At 42.1% G+C, this 17,304-nt stretch overlaps 1 protein-coding gene across 3 annotated transcripts in view; it reads left to right on the top strand.

The window, feature by feature from the left end:
• dlgap1b (discs, large (Drosophila) homolog-associated protein 1b) overlaps positions 1–17,304 on the top strand; it is an 86,739-nt gene that overhangs the window by 47,646 nt on the left and 21,789 nt on the right. For 2 of the 3 annotated variants that reach the window (XM_085763837.1, XM_085763839.1), the window contains exons 4-6: positions 192–406; positions 5,044–5,221; positions 7,383–7,638. In XM_085763837.1, coding sequence (XP_085619963.1) covers positions 192–406; positions 5,044–5,221; positions 7,383–7,638 — 649 coding nt within the window. The remainder of the gene's footprint in view (positions 1–191; positions 407–5,043; positions 5,222–7,382; positions 7,639–17,304) is intronic. The other variant, XM_085763838.1, reaches the window with a different exon arrangement.

Below are 17,304 nucleotides of genomic sequence, written 5' to 3'. Positions count from 1 at the left end.
ACAAGCTTATGGTATGATCAGGGGAGATCCAGCATTGATATTGTCACTTCTTTTAAGGCATTAAATGTACTGTGCAGTGCAGGTGTTTATATCAGGCCGTTGTAGCAAACGCTGCAGTGTGAGTGCATCCGTCTGAGCTCTGAACTCTGAAGGGCGACCTGTGTTCTCACCCACCCACTCCATGTCGACAGGTGCCTCAAGATGACTGGAGTGGTTTCTCACCGCTGGGGAAGGACGATGAGATCCCGTGCCGGCGGATGCGCAGCGGCAGCTACATCAAGGCCATGGCAGAAGAAGACAGCGGCGACTCGGACTGCAGCCCCAAACCCTCACCCAAGGTTCAGGCACGACGGGCCAGCTACCTGAAGGCCACGCAGCCGTCCCTCACAGAGATGACCACGCTCAAGTGAGTCTTTTCAGTTATTAATCAATGAATAAGAAATGTTGGATATGTTGAAAAGTTGGCATCACATTCTCCCTGAGCTGAGGTGACGTCTTCAGATTACTCAGACTTAATTATTTAAATGTTTCTGACATCCACCAAATTACCTGCTTGAAAGCAATATTTCAGTATTTATATATTCATGTGCAGCCTAGCCTGTGCAGTACATTATTTTTGTGCATGTACTGTATATGCTACATACTTCTGAACATAGTGTTCAACTGTGCTGGAAGCCTGTGTTTAAACTGAGCAGTTTGAATGAAACAGACAGGAGAGATGAAGGGAGCGGGTGGAAAAGAGAAAAGTCGACAAACGGAGGGAGATGGAGGCAGTCAGCATTATTCATGCGTCTTCCCAGCAGCAGTGCAGCTTATGTGAGTCCCTGACTCTCGGTGGCCACATCTTAATTACCTGTTCAGTGTTTACAGCTCTCTCTCAGACACATATACACACACACACACACACACCTCTGTCTTCATAGCTGGCGTCTGTATTTCTACAATGGCACGAACTCATCGAACGGACTGAGCCTTAATTGAAAATACATGATGCCTGTTCATGCGCTGGAGTCTGTTCAAAAATGAATGTTATATTCTCCAGAAATGAATTATGGGAAGACAGCATCATCAAATATTTCCTTTCACATTTCTTTTTCTTTCTCTTTCTCTATGTTACAGATCTTAAAAGCAGAGGTTTATTGTTTCAAGATTTTCATGAGGTTATTTCTTATTACATTAGTCATTCACTGCTCAGCTGCATACTCTGTCACAGCATGAGCTCATAAAGTATTAAGCAGTACCAGAGTCCATCAAGAGGATCGTTCGCTTAAAAAACAGAAACATCTAGCTGACAACATTGTCGTAATTTGTAATTCTGTTTTTTTCCATTAGAAAGACACAAAGAAATTGTTACCACTCAACATCTTGTGTGACAAACAGGACTTGTATTTCCGAACAAAAAGAGGGGGAAGACTAAAATCGGAAATTTTGGTTTCATACATCTCTGTGGTTTTGGTCGTCATTACTATTAGAAATAATAATAGCATTTTACACAAAGAACTTCATTGATCTGGGAATGTGGCACAATTTCTATGAAGTATAATTAATAAGACGAGAAGGATGAGCAGTTGGATGATGAATGAGACGAGGACAAACGGTACAAGTATTCTAACATTCTTGAAAATATTCATCATATTTTTCTCCTTCTGTGCAATGAGGGATTAGTAATTAAATTTCAGGTGTGCTTCAAAATAAAGTGGTTTATTATTTATATCTTCCATCTGCTGTCAGCAACTATCAGCTTGTTTACAGCCTGTCTCGTTGTTTAGCTGCTCGTCTTTCTTGCTCCACAGACTTTATAGTAATGATGTTGTTGTGTTGCAGTGAACACACAGTGGAGGGCTGATGGAAAGGAGCGGTAAAACTATGAAAACACACAAGCTGAAATTTGCTTTAATTTATAATCATGACACATAGCCCCCCACTTTTTTCATTACCGGCTATGCCAGCTCAGGACCTAACTGTTTTAACTGATTGAACTTGTACCCACTGAGAATATTTTCCACCACTCAGCCATGAAACAGTGAAAGAGTTGCTCCAGTCTTGTGTTGCAGTACTTAGCTGTGACTGATTAGCTGTGTAATACGCGGTGATGAGAAGAACACCAGTGGGTGCTCAGTCATTGTTACAGGTTACACAAACACAGGCGCACTCACACACACACTCACTCACGTGCACACCCTTACGTAAGCGCGAGTGGTGCAACTCGGGGGCTCGCTAAAGACTTAAATTCGGCGCTGGGAACGCCGCGATCGTCTGATGGAGCCCAGTGGAACGAACCAAACTGCAGTGCTGCACGTTGGAGATAGGGAGTGAGGCGGTCAGGAGCTGACATCTTGTTTTCACACTGTGCAGTTGGGAGACGGCACAAGTCTGTGTTACACTCCACAATGATTAAATAATCAGCTTTGTTATTTCCTATGTTTCAGAGCCCATTCTCTGACCTTTGTGTCCTTGACTGGTGAGGAATTGCCTCTGAGAATTGGTGGAAGTTGTTTACTCAAACCCGAAGCTAACCTTCCTCCTTATTAAAACACATAGCGCACAGATAGCACATGCATTTAAGCAGTGGGGATTATTCCTGACAGGCAAACAAGCTCGGAAGAAAATGACATTCGCTCTCGCTTCCCTCGCTCACCAACAGCGAATTGCTGCAAATTCATTTATTCCTGCCCTAGATTTTATTGTTTATTTCTGTACGTCTCTCTGAGAACAGACGTCCTGAATAATAGGTTGCATCGTAATCACATCTCTGTCTTTCCGTCCTTCCACCCCCTTCAACCACTGTCATCACTCTAAGGACTTTTATTTGGAGAGTGACTAAGATGACAAGACGGTGACAGGAGGCAGAAACAGGAGAAGGTAAAAGAGGATAGGGCAGTTAGATGGAGAAAACTTCTCAAGGGGACGAAGGAGGAGAGGGCTGCTGGGAAATATGAGATGACGCAAACAGGAGGAAAAGGGAGATGATAGAGAAGAAACTTTACAATAAGAAATGCAGTAGCAATCAGGAGACTTTATTCCTTACTTGCAGAGGAACATGTGTTCATTAATGTCACTTGTTCCATAGAGGGTCACCCTGGGACAGGCTGACCTCCCCCTCTTAGGTGGTCCTGATTACAGGCTTGGTCTGCCATTCAAGTGGCCACAATAGACATCATTGGTCCTGCTTATAATCAGCCCCACAGGGAAATCAAGAGGAGATGTGGATAGAGATAATGGTGTAGGTAGATTCTGCAGTCACAGACTCCAGTTGGTTGATATAGATGATTCATTCAACTCTCTGAAGCCTGAGATATACTGTACTTTATGATTTTTTTTCTTAGCTTTAAAGATGTACCTTTTCATCTTTATCATCAATTGAGCATGGCACCCCAAAAGATGATTTTGGGAAAATAGAAAATGGGAAAATGAATAAACATGCACAAAACTTAGAATTTCAAAAATTAGCTGTTATACTGTATCAGCAGAGGAGAATGGATGGAGATTGGATGTTCATGGAAAAACACATTTTCCTCTTCACTTTTAAATTGCAGCCCAACTACTATTTACTTTGAGAAAGTAACTGACAATTGATCATGTTTTTCAGTTCTTCCATTAAAGGCAACAGCATCAGTCATTTCAGCAAAGCCGGGTTTATATTTAAGCAACAAAGATTTTTGACAGTTCATCAGGAACAACATCCAGTACATGAGACTTTAACACAGGAGATTTGTAGTCGGCATCGGCTTCTTTTAATGATAACAAAAATTTCCCCCTAACCATAACGAAGTGGTTATTACTGTAACCACAACAACAACGAGACACGCTATTTTATCCCAAACCACGATCTTTCTCTGACGACGACCAATTATTTTTCATACCAAACCTGAACAATTTTTGAAATTTTTTGAAATGACAACATCATACTGATAATAGTCATTTTGGATTTTGGGCACAGCTTCATACTCTGCATTATTTGGAGTGACTGTAACCTTGCACTGATAATGGTGTTGGAGTGTATGGACCAGAGTTGCATCTTTTCATCTTACATGGAGAACTTAACATTGAGCTGTAAACTCTAAACTAACTGTTTTTCAAGAATCATCCCCCTTGTGTCTCACCACAGCAGCTCCTCAGTCCCTCAGTCTCCTCTCTGCTCCTTTCTCCTCTCCATTCCTCCATCCAAGAATGAGTAATCTAGTTTGCTTGGCTGTGGTAACCACACTCTATTTTTAGGATGAAATGCATAATTAAAGCCGACCTGACCTGCAGGCAGAGAGTAAGAGTTGTGTATATGTACAGTAGGTGTCTATCTGTGTGCGTTTTGTTTGTAAAATTTGTTTTTTTGAGAGAGTCGGAGTGTGAACTACTGGGACTGTTGGACCTTTACTTCTCGCTGTCGACTTTCTAATCTGTATTCACTCCTCTCTTTGTAAGCTGGTTTACTAGGCCACGATGTTCATTAAGGGAAGAGCGAGTCCGCTTTTTAGGTTTTTATCCCCCCTGATTAATGAATTGTTTAGCTTGCAACTGCTGCGTAACCTAAACGCGCGCACACACACACATCGCACAAACGCACACATCGCACAAACGCACACATGCACATAAGGCGTGAAGCATGCTGAGTGATCGCATTTGAGGCAGGTGAGAGCTAATGAGACACCTATTCATCTTCCTGGGAGACGGGATGTGTTCTGTGTGTGTGTGTGTGTGTTTTTTGTGTCAATCTGTAGGTCGTTTCCATGTGAAAGAAATTCAGCGAGTGTTTTAGTGTTTTAGAAAGTGCTTACAAGGTGCTTCAAGGACAGATACCTAAGCCACTGCGAGTGTTTCTCAATAGTACTGCGCTTGTTGATTAGATAAGGGTGTCTCCTGAAGCAATTGTGGATTGATCCCTATCTTTGGGTTCATACACACTGCTGAGTACTTTGCAAATACCTTCTTTTGCTCTATTTTTTTCATCACCTTATCTCTCCCTCTCTTTCCCCTGCTCCTCTTCTGCCTCTGTTTTTTCTCCTTTTTTGTCCCTCCTTTTCTCTCTCTCTCCTTCTCCTGCGACAGGATTTCGACAGAGCACTCACCCAAGCTGCAGATCCGGAGTCACAGCTATCTGCGGGCGGTGAGTGAGGTTTCCATCAATAGGAGTCTGGACAGCTTGGACCCAGCAGGGCTCCTGGCCTCGCCTAAATTCCGCTCGCGAAACGAAAGCTACATGAGAGCCATGAGCACTATCAGCCAGGTTAGTGGCACCCAGGGGCCCGCAACTCTCTGCCTTTTGCCCTTACACCCCCTGTACCTCCACTGTTATGTCCAATGAGGTCGTGCAGGGGGGAGGAAATCCCATCCGTAGCCATCCCGAGGCCTGAGTTAACAATCAGGTCACCATCCGGCAAAGAATGAACAGTGCAAAAAAAAAAAACCCCGATCTCCCAATTAGCGTATACGTCTGTGTGCTGTTTTCCGCAGTTCATATGATTACAGGCGTATTCAGATTTGCTAATTAAACAGGAGGGCATGCAGAAACCCCCCCTCGTCCCTCCCCCTCATCCTTCACCCTAATATGCTCCTTCTGCCTCTGCACACTTTGTGATGCAAAGTGACAAGCTAAAAATGTTCTCCTAAATTCAGTATCCGCCACATAAGAGATGAAAAACAAGAATTAACACGCAGCCATGTGAATTTCATGAATAATTGAGATGGGAATCGGTTCCAAATGATGATGGACATTTGCTGTGATTTGATGGTTATTGAACATATTGAGGAATTGGCCAGGAAACAAACCCTCACCCATCGGAGGTTTGGTAATTGTTATCGCTGCCACAGAATAAGATGTTAGTCATTTTGGATTTTGGGCACAGCTTCATACTCTGCATTATTTGGAGTGACACGGGAGCTCAGCTTACCTGTTTTGCCTGGTGTAACAGAGATATGTGCTCCCCTCCAAAGCCCAGGGGCAACACTTTGTCTCGCCAGCTGAATGATGGACCCTCGAGACATCCCTTGAAATCCTGGCATGGAGCGAGCCCAGAGGAGAATGACACACTGGACCTGGCATCCACAAAAATGCCACAGAATAAAAAGGTGCTACCAAGGTCTCTATCTCGGTCTCTCACTCTCACATTTGACACGTCTGTGAATGGAGGGTGAGCTGACACAAAACGCAAAAAAGAAGCTCAACATCGACGAATGGAATGGAGGTCCACAAACCTTTCTGACTCCAAGCTCTACAGTAACACACTCACACCTGTCTGACCCTACATTTATCTTCACTGACAAACAGCTGTAGTCCTCTGCTACATCCCATTCCTTTGTTTTGCCCCCCCTGTGCAGACATTTAGCAAACCCCTCTCAAATTGAACAAGGCGAACAGAGGCAACTTGAAGGAATGGAATGGAGCTCAGACTTCCCTGCCCTAACAAACTCCAATCTGTAACACACACCCATCTCACAAGTGTGTAGAAACAGTTTTTTTCCCACTTTCGACACTGTTTTGAGACCCAATCCGCACTAGCTGCCGGTGTTGGCGTAGATAGATTTCCTCAAGTCTCGTCTCAAATCCCAGTAGTCCCAGCTTTGACACCTCCTAATACTCACCTTTAATAACAACACTTGTAGTATTCCACTCTGTTGTACGGCCCTTTGAAGTTTTATCCTACAGTGATTCCTCCCCCTCTGCACTCCTTGGATGTTTCCTTTATTCTTCTTAAGTATATTTCCTTTTCAAAAGTACCATACATGCAAATTCCTGTACATGGCTTAAAGCTTCACGAGACACTGTGGAGGTAAACGGCTGACCAATCTGAACTAACACACACTGAAAACGTGTTTAAACTGAGCACAGGGTGGTGATGTTTAACAGCTGAACCGCTCTGTGATGCTTTACTGCAAATTCATATTTTCATTGCTTTTTCTTATTGGATTTAAGTCAAAAGAACTTGAGTAAGAGGTTTCTCACGCTCAGTTTTCCCCCTCCTTGTGCAGAGCAGTGCTTATATCAAACAACAAAATATATTTTTTGGCAAATATGTTGAACCTTCTGCCTCAAATTATGGAAAGAGTGGAAAGCTGACTTCTGTTGCAGGGCCCAATTTGTGATTTAAGTGTGTTAGTATAGAAAACTCCTGCCGCGTGAAGCTTTAATCAGTGGAATAGCTCTGTAGCAGTGAGAAGCACCGAGAGATGCTTCCCTGGCTTCTCTAATATGTTCAATTCTCCTGTGTGGCACTGTGCTGGTGTGCACCTGTGCATTCTTATTTTTCATTTCTATTTTCCCCCCATGCATGGACGGGATGTGTATGCTCCGTATGTGTGTGTGTTTGTTTGTTTTTCTGGGTGTGTTCTGTATGTGTACGTGTGTGTCTGCCCCACCACCCCCCCCACCCACTTCCATCCCTCTGCAGGTGAGCGAGGTGGAGGTGAACGGGCAGATCGAGGCGGTGTGTGAGTCAGTGTTCAGTGAGATGGAGTCGCAGGCGGTGGATGCCCTGGACCTGCCCATGCCCGGCTGCTTCCGCATGCGGAGCCACAGCTACGTGCGTGCCATAGAGAAAGGCTGCTCGCAGGAGGAGGAGGAGGCGGGCGTCACCGTGGGAAACAGAAGGAGCAACTCACCCCCGCGCACCACCACCACTGTCAGAACCATCCAGAGCAGCACAGGTTGGTGGGGACATGCACTTAACTCATGCATAGGCTCATAAACATGTGTGAACATACATAATCCATTGTCCATTATGAATTCATACGTGTGCACAGAAACTATGTATTATAGATGTGCTGTCTAAGTTATGCAGCATGTGTATAGTCACAAAGGACAAAAAATAAATAAATTAGAGCTGCAGTTACTGCAAAGGGAGATCTATCCTTGCATTGAGATTGTCAGTAGTGCCATCAAATCAAATTCTCACATTTCTAATTCATGTTGTAAACGTCTTGCTTTGAAATATTTTGTTTTGAATTATTAAAAAAGAGTTACTTTGTTTAGCTGACCGCAAAGTAGTTTCCCCTTTACAAACCCCTCTGCGTTATTATCCATCTGACCCAGTTTTCCTCTTAGATACAATATGATGAATGCAGAGCAGTTTTTTCCTACATAAGAGCTTATTCGAGCTGTAAAGCTTAGTGGCTGCTGGGTCTTATTTTAGCCCTCTTGTGTGCCTCATGGTCTGGAGCGCTTGGCTTTCCAGCATTACTGCATGCAGTATTGATGCTGAGTGGGGCTGGCATCCAGCACTGGGTGCTCCTGTGTTTCCCACTGCAAATCCAGACGTCATTCCCTTCCAACGTGCACGTTGAGTCATCGTCGCCTGACACACAATGGATTTCTCCTCCATTCCGTTTTAATTATGGCAATTAAGAGACAGAATTTCCACATACCCAGCCGACAAGGTTACAGTCAGCTAATTAAACACATTTACTGCAAATTGGAAGAATGGCAAAACGAATTGAGTCAATTCAGAGGGCTGACCACTGACTCTGAACAAACATTTATTTAATGCTGTTTAAAACTTGCTTCCAACTGACTATAATTTCTCTCTCTACTTAATGAAATGAGTCAAAATATGAAGTTGCACCCGACTGTTTTACTATCTTATTGACAGTTCAAGCTAACAATACAATTAAAGGCAATGGAGAATTCGGCTGATTGTTCTATTGTGTGGTGGTAGTTACTGATCTATAAAAGGAGACTGATACGATCAGGAGAGGGGCATTCGGAGCTCCTTCCCCTGAGGAAGGAAGAGATAATGAAAACCATCTATCAGATGAAGTGTTGTAGGGACTAAACTCTGGTTTTCCAGCTCGACAGCTGCTCTCTAGTGCTTTTGCTGTGCACGATGCAGGTACTCAGTCTTTCTCACATCTGTCACACACTTTGCAGCTTTCTCAATGTGTAATCATTTGCTGATAATGTAAAGAAAACACCTGACAGAGGTGTCTGTGTGTGAGTGTGTGTGTGTGTGTGTGTTATGGAGTATACATGTCTTCAGCACGAGCTTCACAGCTGTTGGCAGTTTAATGAACATCCATTTATGACACCTGAGTGTGTCACATGATGAATGGACGTTGTGGAAGTCCAGAGAAGAGATATTAGTCCACTTTGTGTTTGCTGATGATCCAACATTATGCTGCCGCTGCCTGTTGAAGGCAGTCTTCTCACTGGTTTACATAAATCAATATGATTGGCCGTCGGCTTCTTCTGACCTTTGACCTTCATTCGAAGCCAACCTTATTGTATCCCGGCTGTAACGAACAGCACAGGGAGAGTGGGATGTAGTGATGCATTATGAGGCAGTGTGCAGAGCAGTTCACCGTGGCTGGTAGTGAAGGTAGGGGATTGCTTCAGATTACTGTCATAGATGTGCTACAGCCCTATTCATCACCTCCTTAGATCTTCACCACTGAGTCGTCAGTCACTGTAATTAATTAGTTCCCTCTCCTTTTTCTCCTCCTGGGGGAAGACCGTGATTGAAGAGGAGAGGAAGAGAGGGAGATTGGGAACAGGAAAAGTCTGACTACATTTTGCCCGTCTCGTTCTCTGCCGTTTTAACATGTGCAATGCCGCCACGGTCACGTCATGTGGGACTTACCGTAATTGCCATTTTCTGACTTTTACACACTGTTCACTCAGTGTGAAATCCCGGGTTTGCAGGTGTGTTTTTTTATGGACTCTTTAATTAACACCACTACAGTTTAATTAGAAAGCTAATATTGAATGTCTGTGTGTGCAAAGTTTATTTGCATTTTGAAATGATTAAAAAAAAGAGCAGCACAGGGAATATGACAGACAGGCACCTAATGTACGTCATGCTCACAGTGCTGGAGTTTAACTAAGTACATTTAGTCAAGTAGATTTTTGAAGTATCCCCATTTTGTGTTACAAGCTATTAATTCAATACTCAATTCCCACTGTATCAGAATGAAAAATCCTTGACAGTTACAGTTTGTATCGCTTTATGGTAAAAACAGGAGTTAGTCATTTACTGATTGGGATTTCACATAAGAAACATGACCAGTTAATAACATGACACATTATCACAGATCAAAGTACCTAGAAGTGTAATAAGTAATAAAAATAATCTCAAACTTGACTAGCAGCAACATGCTATTTCCACATGAATGCATCCATAATAACCCTAAACACATCCTGAAAGCCTCATACATACAGCTATATACTATGCAGATTAAGTTTTTATTTGACTATACGGACGATGCTTATTTCACTAAGCTAACTCCCTGTGATTTCTGCTGATGCTGGTGCTAAATATTCAGGTATTCATATTCAGGTTCTAAAAAGTGGAAAAGAATTGCTGATCCTGTCCATCAGCCAGTTGTTCTTCAAGGTAATTAAGAAAGTTCCCTAAATGTTCTTGTTCCTACTCCTCTGATATGTGGATTTTCACAGTTGGTTCTCTCTTTCATCCTTGCCAATTGAATATCCTTTAGTTTTGGACTGTTGGTCTAACAAAATAAGACACTGGCACCTTGGACTCTACAGATGAATGAATAATGAATAGTTAGTTAAAGCTTTTACTAAATGAAATTATATTGGGCCATATTAACCATGCACAGTCTGTTTTAACTGTTGCAACTCTGCAGCAGTCGAGAAACATCAATATTAACTGACACCACTTCAATAGACTCACTATTAAGAGCCATTAGTGGTGATTTGTTGTAATTCATTACCTGTAACATTAATTTTGATACACAGAATTGTAAGACAGACAGCTAGGATGTGCAGTAGGATGTCAAAAGGATGATGTCAGTGGCAGCCTCCGTCTTTAGCTGCAAAATGATGTGAAACCTTATCATGTCTTAAACATGGAGTGATTCCCGTCATTACCTCCCATCCAACATGATGTACTGCACCATGTACACATAATGGAGATGTTGTGTAACATCACTGTACATCGGCATTGTGTAATGCTCGCTTCGCTGTGCTCGATGCTCGACACACACACACACACAAACGCACACCCCCCGCACACAAACACATTCATAAATTTCACCAGAAATCAACTGGGAGCCAAAAGTGAGAAGTGAAGACGTTGTTATGGTGAATATTGCATGATGTGTCTGAAGGATGGTTCAGGCACAAGCTTGAGAAAAAACAGCCCGCACTTATGGTTTCTGTTCCCACTCGTCTCCGCGGCAAACCGCCAAAATATCACACACACACGCACGCGCACACATACACACAGGAGGGACCTATCAGCTTCCGCTCAGGCTTCTCTCCAGTTTGCCCACTGTGCTGCTCCAGCCCATTATTATTGATGATCTTTTTAATCCTGAGGAAGGAGACCGAAGTAAGGGGCTGTCCTTTGATCTCTTCTCTTTGAACATCAAGTGGCTGTGGTTGCTATTGCCTGCCTCTCTGCCCACTCAAACTCGCATGTATGCACACACACGGTATCCTGCGCAGTCAGTCACTCACACACACACGTATCACTGTTGCCTCGGACAGACATGTTGGCCTCGACACCGGCTTCTTTGGATCGGTTTAACAAAATCTGGAGCAGATCCTCTTTCTAAAGCCTGGGAAAATCCATAGCAATCGGTTAATGTGAGGATTTTCCTGCCTCTAAGCTCTGGCTCCTCCACCCCGCGTCGTCTCTTGTTAACATATTCATCACCTCTTCGCTCTGCTTTGTCTTTTCCTTCCTTGGCCTCTTACACAACAGCCACATACTCTGCCTTTGCACAGCAGCAGTTACTGTAGGTGTGTGAGTTAATCAACCTGTTGTATCACTAAGAAGAAGAATTAACCTTCAGTTAGAGGGAGTATCCACTCAGATCTTAAGTCTCGGAAATGTGCCATAATTTGTGTTTGTCTTCCTCTAAACCTCAGTTTCACTGGCTCACTGACCTGCTGTCAATCATCCAACTTCATTTTACCAGCATCTATTTTTAAAAGGCTGAAAAGAGTGACTCTCCTCCACTAGATCTCCATAATAGACAGGACAATGTTTAATTTAATGGCTGTGAATTTCCTATGGCCCTGAACAGAGACAGTGCGCTCAGTAAAGCACTCCATAAGTAAGTTTTCAAGGCATATGCTTGTGGCTCTTGTCAAACACTCCGTGGCTCACCATCTCTTCATTTAATTTCCTGATGCAGCCCTGGACACAATTTTCTATATCTTACTATACAAAATTTGAATGAAAAATACAGAATAATAGACTGTCCACTCTTAAAGATATTTTTTATGTGATTTCAAAGGTTGCAATTGAAAGGTTTGTCCATATTGCTTGTTGCAAGTTCTAGCTGAGATTCAGTGAGAAATGATTCAAAAAGCATCTGTAATTTCTGATTTGTGGATTTTTTATTTACTGAGGTAAACCAGGCTTTTCCTTACAAAAAAAGAAGAAAACAAGGGAACCATCAATATTTAAAACATAAAACAGTAACTTGTCTTCAAAATCAGAGACAGGTACTGTCACAAGCACAAGTGTCAGGAATGAGTGAGGAGGTCAGGTTTATATTGTCACTGCAGGAGGACTCCATAACCACTTACATACACATTATAATCAGAGGGAAAACTGAGCATTGTTTTATTCCCAGATGAAGTTGGTAGGCATCACTTTATATGAATATTTGAGTCAAACATGTAACTTACAGTATAATTAAACTTTATTTAGAATTAAGGTTTTTCTTGAAGACAACCAAATGTTACACTATTTTCATGTTTATAGGCTAAACACAAAGCTATCACTGGCAGCTAGCTGAGTTAGCTGCCTTCTGGTGAGAGCTTCTCCAAGCAGACATGAGTGTGGTATTAAATTTTTCATCCAACCCTCAGCAGGAAAATGTCAAACTTTGATGTAACATGTGACATTAGCAGATTTCGTATCCAGTACTGATAGATATGATAGATATAACACAGCATGCTCTTCTCAGTCCGGAAAACTAACCTTCACATGCGCTGTAATGTCTGCAGGCTTTACTGGTGTGGAATCAAAAGGGGTTCCTGTGTATTCCCAGCTCTTCACGGTATAGGTCTACATGCTGAAATAAAGCCTGTACAACACTGCCCCCAGGGGCTCAGTGTAACACAGCACTGTACCTCTGCCCTCTTCTTTTTACAGTAACCGTGCGAGTGGGTGGACAAAAACTACCAGACAGCTTGACCCAATTAACAACAATCACTGCCATCACTGGCACTTTTCCAGGAGTTCTCCTCTAAGAGATATCTTTGGATTTCCCAGAGTGCTGAATTAAAGTGGCAGGGATACAGACCACTAAAGTCTGGTCGAATCAAGATCAAGGCAAGCATTCAACCAGATCTCTCCTCACACCTCCACCAGCCCACGCAAATTTCCAGGAGCAAGGCTCAGATATGTTTGTCATATGTCAGGTTGACTCATATGTTGTAAAAGCAAAGAAAAACGCCGCTCCCGGGCACAGGGTGTGTTTGCTTATTTGTTTTGAGAAGGTCCCCTCTCAAGGTGGATTTGAGGAGGACTACAGGTGAAAGGCCCCTCTGGCAGTATTAGGCCTGACAGAACTATTGGTCTTGGCGACGCTGAGCTGTGTTTCTTTGTTCCATGCTGCTGCTCTCAGTTTCTGCGGATTCGGCCATCTGCTTGCCTGTTGTGTTGGCAGAGAGTGGTGCGTTCAGGGCATCGTCAGAACTTATGGTAAACATACAATGTATGTGAATAAGTCATTAGTTAATTTCTACATCACAAAATAAGAGGAGATACAGATGTAAGCTGGTTTTATTATATCATTGTATGTAATGTGAGTACAGGTAATCATGACCCTATCAGTGCCCATTGTAAAGCAAATATCTAAGATATTTTAAAATGTATAAGCAGCATTGTATGCAATAACAAGGGATGATCCTAAACTAAATTCTGTCCCCTCTTGATGTGAAAATGCTCAGTGCAACATGCAACAGTATATCACTCTCCACTAAACCACAGGGTGGCAGTCATTAGCTGATCTGAGTTAATGAATCATATGTCTGTTTGGCTGCACATCTGTATATGGGTGGGTTTTAAAGTTAAGGAAAATTCAGCTGTATTTAATGCACTGTGGGGTGAAAAACACAGATTTTATTTGTATATTATAGAGTAGTTTTGCATATTGTTTTATGCAAACTTGAAATTGTTTTATAGTGCACCAAAACCACACAAAGTATAATGATAAAGGTTCTTAAAAACAATTATTAGATGAGAATGAGAATGTTGGAAAATAAAAAATATAAATCTAAAAAAAAAAAGAGAAGCTGAAATAAAAAACAAAACAAAACAATTATTAGATTAACTTCATTTTCCATATCTAAGCCATTTATATTGCTAGTGTTCCTGTCCTCACTATATGATTTCAAACAATTGTAGAAGTAGGAATTTCAAAGGCAAATTCAGTTTTAATGTTAAATAGCTTGACTTTTACTTAAATTAGGCAGAAGGATTAAATTAAGAAGATACAATTTTGTTACTTTTTATTTTATTATATCAAATAAAAACCGTTGTCTCTATTTAAATATAAATTCAAAGTAGCCTATGTTCAAACCTGTAGCTTAACAACTCATAACAAAAAGTTATGAAGCATTACAGCAGTGAAGTTTTCTTCATGACTGACCGGGACTGTCCCACCCAGTGCTGAATGAGTTATTAAGTGTTTCTGTGGGGCGGGGGGTGCGATCAAGGCGCGTCCACATCCTGACATAAGATCCAATATCGTCAGAGTGAAAGAGGAATAGAGGCAGAGAGGAGTCCTGTCATCTCAGCCCAGCTCAGTGTTGCAGATCCGCGGCTCTCATGACGCTGCCTCAGTGCTTGTACAGCGCGCTGCTCGGCATGTGTGACTTCTGGATTCGCCTTTGTGAGTAGAAGCTGCTGTTGTGTTCCTCTGTTGTTTGTCATGACCGACGGTGAGGCTGCGTCAAGACAGGCGGAGGCCGGAAGTCAGGCAATATGGCCTTCAAAATAAACTGTGAGAGTAGCTACTCGGGGAGGAGGGGCAACAACTAGCGAGCTGTCAAAATAAAATTGTATCTGACTCATTGTGGAAAATGTTGACGTCGGAGCGACTTTTGTATATCGGGTGAAGATATTCAAAAGCCCACCGCAGTGCTTTCAAGCCAGCAAGAATAATAAGCTACACCAGTGAGTTAGCAGTGCGTCATGGACCTTTACTGTGAAAGTGCAGAACGGAAGTTGTGTTATAAATGCGACTCGCTTTACAGTGAAGTCTACCGTGCCCATCCCATGCTTTCTGCTTATTCATGGTTCACATGAAAATGGAGGAATCCTCCTCAAGTTGTATGTTTAGTGCGAAGTACAGCTCCACTGACAGAGCCAGTTAAATAAGAAATAGTTTTATTTTTATTATTAATAATAAATAAGAATAGCAAACATAGGATATATTTATTCTAACAATGCAGTTCTGGAAAAAAGCAGACATTTTAAAATGAAATAAAATAATTTAAGTTATATTTTATTATTTTTTTAATGTTCCTCTCCATTTAATTACACAGGACTACAAACTGTGGACATTCAATAAACTTTGAGCCATCTGCTCTGCCCTCTTTCCCTCAAACTGGACAACATGAGCACTGAGATTAACCCACATGCTATTTTCTTTCACCCTCCACTCATGTGAGCCTTGAAATGTTGAACAACTTACAGCTCTTGGTCTATTTTAGTATAATATCTCTGATATGGAGGGCGGGGGGTGACAGGTGTGGCCTGCATCGCAACACACTAACTCTGCAGGGTCCAGTTATTCAGGTCAGACTCAGAGTCTCTCTGGAATTGGAGTTCATGGGGGTTCATGTCTGTGCTTGTTAAAGTGGGCAACCAGAGGGTACAGGAACAACTTGTTAAGCCCTCACCCCAGGCCTTATGGGAAAAAAGTTAATCTGTGCCACTTACCGTGTTGCAGACCATAACCAACCATCTGTGTTTGAGTGAGTCATGCACACACTTCAGCTCATGCACGTCACTGATAGCAGCTATGTTTTGTGCCTGCTCACCTACCGGCTTTCTGCTTTCTATTTTCAGACAAGTCACTACTGAGGTCAACATGCCATGGACTCAAACATATGTACAGTACACATGCATGTGGTGATCTAGGTCAAGTGGGTTTATTTTCATAGGCTGTCATGTCAATGACAGAGGCATCCTGGGTATGGGTTAGGGAGTCTCAGCTGTTGACACATTCATCCAGGAAAGCCTTAGTCACAGGGACACGTAATTATCAAGCAACTGCAAGTTTATGAGGGTGTTAGTGCATAATACATAAATATAATATATACATTTTTTTTCCATAATTGAATGATATTTAAGGACATCTATAACTGCTTAAACTTTCAATCAAAAACTTACTTAAAATGTGTTAACACTCTGTTTACACTTGATTTCATCATTTTGCATTTTATGTTTAATTGCTTACTTAATATGTCTTTGTGCTCGTGCGGTGAAGTCATTTCTTCCTCCAGTGGAGTCCCATTAATTTCTGCTGTACCTACTTTGCCCTGAGGGATCATTAGTTTCCCTCAGTTTCATTCAGAAATCGTTTTTATTCATGAGTAGTGGCTCAAAACCCATCCAGAAAAATGTGTTCTTCTCAGGGGCACAGTTTCGTACTCGTATACTGATAGAGCCAGCTGTAAAAATCAGAATTTAAACTTAGTGTGCAGTAAATTGTTACAGGGATGACAGTTCCCAACAGGTAAAACCATTCTAAAGAGTAGAAATATTGTTTGCTAGATTCAGTCTGTTTTATTACACTGAAAGAAAAAAAGAAAACCTGTGATCACATGTTGTGATATATATTGTTATACCTGCAGGGAAACAGCAGGGGCTTCATCACATTAGGTTTTGTCTAGATGAGCCCATTACAAAGGATTCCGTTTATAAATCCACAGCACAAATAAATGACAGTACTACCGAGTGAAGTGAAATGAAAATAACCTAATCTTGAGTATAATAAGTGCTAATTCTCTTTGTAAATGCTCTGAATATGAGAAAAAGCTGTGAGGAAGTCTTTGAAACAGTCACAGGACTTCCATGAACGCTTTAAGCAGTAAGTTATAAACTGAGATGATGTTTCTTATGTGTATGGAGCCATCTTTGATTGTAAAGTATATCCTGATGCTTCAGGTTTGTTTTGACTCTGGGGACTAACACTGTCAGCCAAAGCTTGCAACTTCCCTCTCTCCCTCTTTCTCTCGATCTCTCTTTCTCTTATTATTTCTGTCCTCTGAGATCAGTCCGTTGAGGCTCTGTTGAGGGAAGACAGTGCCCTACACATTTCCTAAGTGCCTCTCCTCCTCCCTGTCTCTTGGTCATGTACTGTCAAATGATCCAGTCGTACTCT

Source organism: Trachurus japonicus, chromosome 20, assembly GCF_045865225.1.
Source record: "Trachurus japonicus isolate A0001 chromosome 20, Traja_1.0".
Classification (NCBI taxonomy): domain Eukaryota; kingdom Metazoa; phylum Chordata; class Actinopteri; order Carangiformes; family Carangidae; genus Trachurus; species Trachurus japonicus.
This window is presented reverse-complemented; position numbering and strand designations above follow the sequence as displayed.